At 38.4% G+C, this 7961-nt stretch overlaps 1 protein-coding gene across 1 annotated transcript in view; it reads right to left on the bottom strand.

Moving 5' to 3' along the window:
* KDM3A (lysine (K)-specific demethylase 3A) overlaps positions 1-7839 on the bottom strand; it is a 31175-nt gene extending 23336 nt beyond the window's left edge. The window contains exons 1-4 of the mRNA XM_009882518.1: positions 7647-7839; positions 4846-5001; positions 2110-2220; positions 741-843 (exon numbers count right to left, since the gene is read on the bottom strand). Coding sequence (XP_009880820.1) covers positions 741-843; positions 2110-2220; positions 4846-5001; positions 7647-7817 — 541 coding nt within the window. The 5' untranslated portion in view covers positions 7818-7839. The remainder of the gene's footprint in view (positions 1-740; positions 844-2109; positions 2221-4845; positions 5002-7646) is intronic.
* Positions 7840-7961: the final 122 nt, after the last annotated feature.

Genomic DNA, 7961 nt, shown 5'->3' on the forward strand with positions numbered 1-7961 from the left:
GGGGGGGGAACACCAACAAAAACACATGATAAAACTATGTTCCAGCCACTTCCTTCCTGGAATAGTTCAATCAAGTTTTCTGGAGGTAAAGACATGCAGCAGAGTCCGGACTGACCTCCAGATTTCAGACAGGGAGGCAGATCAGTGGACATGGAAATGAAGATTCATTGATCAGTTGTGAAATTTTGCTCTTTACAATACTGGAAATGACAACTCTAAGTTGCAGCATTTACCTTTCCATTAAAGCAAGACATTTCTTGCATATGCAAGCGTATGACTACAAACATTTTGTATGAACCCAGTAATTAAGAATTTGAAGATAGTAAATCTAAAAATAACAATTTTAACTTAACTAAAAAAGTAGTCTCTATATAAAACTTTGGAAGTTTTTATAAACAAGCAGCTTAATAAAAAAAATAAATCAAGCTACCTGAAACAATAATCAACTCCAAATAATTTCAGTGAGAATTGCTACAAATTTGATATCTCCTTCACAAGTGGCGGGCCATCTCTATGTGCCTAAATGATGTATTCAATCTTACAAAGGAAATATTTGAAACTGAAATCTCTATAATCCTTCACATTTTGTATTCACTGCTGCAAAAGAAAATGGAATAATTTTTTTAAAAAAGCTGTTATCCCCGAAACAGATTACTGTAATTTACAACATCACTGCTGAGGTTTCTCTTTTGACTTGAGTATTTATGGCTAGAGTTTTCTGCTACAGAATAGGCTCGTACCTTGTACCAAGCGTGTTTCATCTAGGTGTTTCTTAACCAAAGCCTGAATTTCTTCATTAACATTTTGGTCATCCTTAAGAGGGAGCCTGGAACTGTCCATATCCTATTTAGGGGAAAAAAAAAAAGTTGTTATTAAGAATAATTATTTTTTTTTTTTTAGCAAAATCGCATAATCTTTAGAAACAAGATAGCAGAAATTCATACAAGTCCAACAAGTTTCTTGTTCCTCCAGCTCCCAGGATATTGTATTTAGTGAGGCAAACAATTTCCTTACCACTAATCTGGACCGATCACCTGCAAGCCAGACTGAAGTGAGCTCTCCAGGTCCACTTTAATACTGTTCTGAAGATAATCTGGCTTTGTTTCACTACATTGCTAATGAGCACTAAGTTTAATTGAACCACCCATTTTTTAATTTACGATTTTAAGTTCTCAGAAGCAACAACATCTAGGTAGTCCTCAGCAGATGTAAATGCAAATATTTTAAGTTTTATGTTTCTATTTATGATAATAACACCAGGGTCCAGTCCATCTCAAGAACTAAAGAAATCTTTACTCTGTTGAGACAACACAGGCAAGACAACAATCTGCAACTCAAATTTAGCTTTAAGTAATTCTTTTGTTAGTTTCTCAAGAGGACTTGTCTATTTGCTGACTGTTAACAAGTCAAAGTAGAACACTAATGATGGCACTACTAGCAGTCGCAACATGGGAGATCTATTACTAGTTTTATTCAGACTGTTTATCGATCTTAACAGTAGTTTCCTGAAAAGGTTAAATTCTTTATCATTGGCAGATACTATTCTTCAAAATGCCTGACCAGTTAGTCATGTGGGGCGATTGTTTCAACCCATCTCTACCTAATCTTCACTAAAAAACTTTCCTCTTGGTGCTCAATAAAGGGACTACAATTCAACCATCTCATTTATATCCTCCTGCCCAATTTCTCATTTGTTTAGGATTAGAATTGATGTGTTTCTACATTTTTCAAGAGTTTCAAGATTTATTCCAGACATCACAGCAACTCCTTTCATAGTAATGACGGTCATGTTTACAAAAACAAAGGGAAGCTATTCCAGATTATCCCCACCATCAACATGCTGTGACTGCTGTCACCTGAGCTGAATAACTGTCCTAGTACATTCCTTCATCCAGCTCTCTTAAGTGACCATGTCCTGGATCAGCTTCAGAAGGTTTTTAACCAACATACACATTACATTCAGAACTAGCGTTTATGAGTTACAGCAATATATACCTACTCCAAGTTTTTCCCATCTTAAGTTTACATTTAGACTATATTAACTTAATGTATCTTAAATACTAAGATCAGTGATGTATCTCCCATCTTTATAACACCATACAAGGTTACCTGAATGGGTGTCAAAAGGTCTTTAGAAAGAAACACACATCTCTCTTCACCAAGGTAGCGTACTGAAACCATCGATCCCAGACCAGCTTTGTCCACTAAGGATTTGTAAGTCTAGAAAAGTGATAAACATTTTCTTAGAAACAGCGTAATAAGATCGCATCATTCACACTTGCGTTTAAAAAATTATTTTAATCTTGCATCTATTTCTCTGTTAAGATACCGCATGTACATGCAACTCTTGAAACAAAGCAAGTTTCTAATAAAACTTCTAATACATACCTAATAAAGGAATTACTGGACTATACTTGATTTCATTTATTAGAATAAGTAAGGAATTCAGTTCAGGTGGCTGTCATTACCAATCATTAATCATTCATCTCAACATGAAGAATTTACTAGTATTAGGAGTTCTAATTGTGGATGTTAATGAAAAACCCTCCTCGTGGTACCTTGGGGGAATAACTAGCAAATCATAGAATCGTTTTGGATGGAAGAGACCCTTAAGGTCATCAAGTCCAACCATTAACCTAGCACTGCCAAGTTACCACTGAACCATGTCCCCCAGCACTACACCTACACATCTTTTAAATACCTCCAGGGATGGCGACTCAACCACTTCCCCCGGCAACCTGTTCCAATGCTTGGCACCCCCTCCAGTGAAGAAATTTTTCCTAATATCCAATCTAAACCTCCTCTGGCACAAATTGAGGCCATTTCCTCTTGTCCTATCACCTGTTACTTGAGAGAAAAGATTGACCCCCACCTCGCTACAACCTCCTTTCAGGTAGCTGTAGAGAGCAGCAAGGTCTCCCCTCAGCCTCCTTTTCTCCAGGCTAAACACCACCAGTTCCCTTAGCCATTCCTCATAAAACTTGTTCTCTAGACTCCTCAATGAAGGCCTGCTGCATGGCTTACATTAAAGTTCTCAAAGTTCATGCAACGCCGATAGTATACTGAAGCCTTAGTTTAAGTGTGTATAATGACTTAGATAGCCTCATAGTTGTTTTACCACTGCAGCTAAATGATGAAGTTGTGTTCGGGTCTACCAAAGGCTTTAAGAACAGACAAGAAACAAAAGTTTCCTTTAAAAGCTTCTGAACTCTTCCTCATATGCTCAAGGTTAAGTTTTGTCTAGTCCTGCAGTAACAAGTCTGAGTGGGTAAGCATCAGGAGTCTGGAACATCGAAAGTGGTAAGAATAACTCCTCCCTATGTGAAAGGTACATTTGCATCCCATTTAAAAGAAAAAAAAAAAAGAGAAAGTCATTCTGATAGAGTTTTGGGTTTCTGTAAGAATGATGAAGCAAACAAAGACTTTCTTCCCCTTTGTTGTTTTCACTTCAGTTTGGACAGTATTGGCAAAGGAGCAGTATCACCACAAGAGGAACAGGAGTCTCTCCAGGAGGGACGGGACGTTACAGGACATTCTGCAAAGCTATTCCATTTGTCAGAAACATACTCTCCCATATACTCAAATCAATAAGTTGTGATCAAGACTTACACAAATTAATCCACAAATCTTTTTTTTTTTTAACCACTTCTTTCCTGCCTTGAGTGGTGGGAAGGGGAGGAAAAAGTCATCTTTGCCAAGGCAAGCTCCAGTATTGTGCTTTACTTTATCCTACATCATTCCTCTGCTAAATGAGCTTTTAAACAAGTACACTGCATGAACTGACACTTCAAACACATCATGAAGGAAGCTTTATGCTTAACAAAGACACATAAACAGTAAGAATTGTTCAGATACTTAGAAAGGGACAACAGTTAAGTTTAAATAAGCAGGTTTTCAGAACATTGTATCAGCAAAATCTCCCAGTAGAAATGCTGATATTAATGCACAGGTCAGGAAATAAAATTAAGGATTCATCTTTCCACTTCCTCTCCTGTCCTATTTGGCCCTACTTCCAATAAATATCTGCTTAGATTAGTTTTCTTAATAAAAACCTCAGCTAAAATGCAGCAGTATGAATTACACTGCATACTTTATACCTAGAGAAGGTAAGAGTATTAAACATAGACTACAACTTCAGCATAATGAACGTTCAGCAAGTTTACATCTTCATTTATTTCACAGCTACTTTTACGAGTAGCAATATCCAAAGTAGTCAAGTAAAACTATACAGGCTGAATACATTAAGAAATATTCCCTGTTCACCTCTACTGGCTAATTCACCTAGCCAGCCATGCATGACAGTTACAGAAAGCTTAGTTCTCTGGCTCAGGTTTTTATATGCACAAAACCCAGATCTCACAAATTATCTGTGCCAGGCTGCCATCACATAAGAGTCATTTAAATTATTTTTGTCTCAGATCAAGAATCACTGAAGATTTAACAGTACTTGAGGCACAGTAAAGCTAGAATTTAAAATAAAAATACAGGCTATCCTTAGAAACCTACCATCTACCCTTTTTCTCTCTACTCTTAACTGCAATTTCATCAAAGAAGGAAGAAACACAAGACTTGTGGGAGAAGGAATTAACATTGTACAGAACAGTGGTTTGGGAGGGATGCAAAGTCATAAAAATACATTCCCGTATGTCCAGGCACAATATACCAACTTCAAATGCTTAAAAGCTCTGCCTAGCTCTAACAGTACAAAGAGATTTAGTTTCCTTTCAGATCACAGATAAGAGTACACAAGTGAAGCTGCACTTGAGAAATTCACACTTGTAACAACACTGTCCTTAGAAGATGGAACTGCAGAACCAACGGGAGTTAGGCCAAGTGTATACTTGCCATTGCAGGCCACTGGACAGGAGATAAAGAACCGCCTTGGTATTTTCTTTCAGCCAGTACCAGCTTTTGCTCCACCAGGAATGCTTTCATTTTATGGCTGTAGACTTCCATCCATCTTCTCTTTTCCCATGACTCATCATCAAATTCCACACAAATCTACAGAAAGGAAACAAAACAAAGGAGTAACTAACCATAAAATTCAGACATGTATAAAGTGAAAAAGGATAAACAAACACCAATTTCCTCAAAAAAAAATAATAATTAGAAGTACTTATAACACAAACATGATGACTGCCTTTCTGTCACACAATTAAGCAATCACTAAAGCAACCTAGCCTGACCTAGTATTTTATAAGTGATAGTCAACATTAACTGGTTTGTCATTATTCTGTCACATAAAACATTAATATTCCTATTTAACTCTACAACCTTCTCATCTCAAAAAAGTCCTCTGCTGCTCAAGGACAGTTAAATGTGTTAACTCTGCCACCAGTGTTTACAATCAGCGAAACACACAAAAAAACCCCTAAAACTCTAGAGGACTGTATACAGTAGTGGCACATTCATTTTCCACAAACTCTAAACTAGACTATCTGAATAAGCAAGCTGTTTTTCCAGAAATATTTTAAGAGTCCCAAAGAATAACTTTAGTTGATTTATTAAAAGCACAAATGACAGTAAGCTAGTAAAAGTGATCAAATTATATAACGTGAAGAAGGTCATTTACTGCCTGGTTTTATTTGGTATTTATCTTTATGAATCTGTCAAGCATCCATACAAACTTTTCAAGAGGAAAGCAGTTGTCACTTCACAGCAAAAACACAGTGCTTGACCAATTTCTTTGGGATGGCATTACTCTTCTTTCATAGGCAACATGGGGAGATCAGCAAAGGATTGGGAAAGACCAGAAATACAACTATGCCTAAATACAGGAATTGGAATGTCTTGATAGGGAACACTACTCAGAAAAACCACTCCCTCTTCCCATAAAATACAAGGATCCAGTCTAAATACATTTAACTAACAGCACCAAAAATCTCAGTTGAAAGAATCTTGGAAACATTTTCTTGTTTTCAGCTTCTCTCTAAGGGGAAAGGCAAGTAAAAGCATGCATGCAAAATAGCATTACCACAGACAGGAGTCATAAAACTAATGGGTGCAGAAATGAATTTAGTCATTTTGAAGTTCATGGAAACAATGAAAGAGATAAGCAAATAATGTAAGAACCAGAACAGCTTGTTTTGTCTACAGTATGAACACCACACAAACAGGAAAATACAGTTGAGAAAATACTTTCAAAAGTAGTTGACAGCCCTTCTACTTTGTAGCTTGCTCCTGACACAATACAAAAAGATTAAATATTTCTACTCCTTTAGAGACTTTGTTTTTTGTCCCAATGCATCACTATTTTGGGCCTAACTATACATTACTCTTCCACAGAGCTGTGAGAGAGGAAAGGACATGGCATGTGTTTTGGTACAAAAGCTCTCTGCGCCTCAATTGTCTACTTGGCAACTTCTTTAACACTTTCACTGGAGAATGTATTAAGTCAATCGCTTCTGGCAGAACCGTAACCAGTTACAAGGCTCACAGTACTCTCCAACAGCACCTGCTCCTTCTCCTTTTAAGTCCCAGAGAAGGTTCTTAAGAAGAGCTTTCTGCAGCACCAACATCCTCCTCCTCCTCCTCACTCCAAGTAAGGCATAGGCACAGCCCCACCGGCCAAAGATGGAGAAAGCTCCACCCCTACCACAGATCCACAACAAGAAGCTCGGCCTCCAACAACTCACGACTCTTCATAACAAATCCCAAAGTTTCTAACTCTTTCTTGAAAGTGCAAACACATACAATTTCTTCTTGTTTGACAAGAAGCGGGTGCTTCTTCAGTTAATCTGAGATTACAAAAGTTCTTCCCATTAAAAACAAAAAGCAAGTGAACCATTTTAATTGAAAGATAGTACTGTTGCTCCTGTCATAGAACCACCCACCACCAAAGTCCCCTGTAGAAACAAGACGACTACGTAACAAGATGTCCTTACTATAATGGAGTTTTGTTCTTAGTGAGTACTTCATATGCTACAGTAATTGTTCAGACATAGTTGAATAGTTTTACTGACTACAGTTGCCAAATAACACCTTAAGAGCTCCACAGTCAAACTGTGAAAGTTGCTCGACTTCCACCCAAACTATATAGTTAACAAGTTACACTAAGTTTGCAATAATGGATTGCCTGTTTAGAAATCCTGTTGGTAATCATTAAGAAGTGGCCACCAAGCAAGAAGAATCTGAGAAACCTCCAACACCATACATGAATTTGGTACGTCTTTCAAGACAGTAGAAGCACTTGTTTATTACCAGCTACTTCAAAGAGCAAGAAAGAGAAGTCACCAATCCCATCAATATAGGAGTGTTGCAGTTTCTTAAGTAACTACGACCCACGTGAAAAACAATCGTTTACAACTGATAACGTCTTAAATTATTTAAGAAATACACAGAAATAAAACCTAGGCACAGCGAGTGCAATAAAAACCTGGTGTTTTCAAAATGCTGGTGAAAGATAACACATTTATAATGAGTCTGAGGTAGTTTCCGGCATTAATACAAGCACACTGGGGGCTTTAGCCAGAGGAGCACGTTTTCAAACATATTAAGCAGGCAAGTTGACCAAGACGACCTCTCTCTCCCAACAACACCATATATATATGTGTGTCTACACACATACACCCACACGCACACGAAATTCCCAGCTCACAGGGTAAACAAAGTCGTTTCAGAAAGTCTCTTTGGAAGTTCCCAGTTACCTTCAGGTCTTGTTTGGATATGTCCGTGTGGGAAACAGCTCGGATCCTGCCTGACTTCCAGGGCCATTCCGAGATGCGACTGGTGTCCCACGGCCTGTCGTCTTCCTCCGACAGGCTGAGGAACCTCTTCCCCACGAGCAGCGACCAGCTCCCCTCGAGCCTCAGCACCATTTTAACTCATCGGGAGGCCTCCAGGGAGAAAACCGACGGAAGGAGGAGAGAAAAAAACCCAAAACCAAACAAATAAACAAACCAAGGCGGCGGTCGGCTGGCAGGCCGCGCTCTCAGCCCCGCCGGCAGGCTCGCCCCCCGCCC

This window comes from Charadrius vociferus, unplaced genomic scaffold (assembly GCF_000708025.1).
Source record: "Charadrius vociferus isolate BGI_N301 unplaced genomic scaffold, ASM70802v2 scaffold213, whole genome shotgun sequence".
NCBI lineage: Eukaryota > Metazoa > Chordata > Aves > Charadriiformes > Charadriidae > Charadrius > Charadrius vociferus.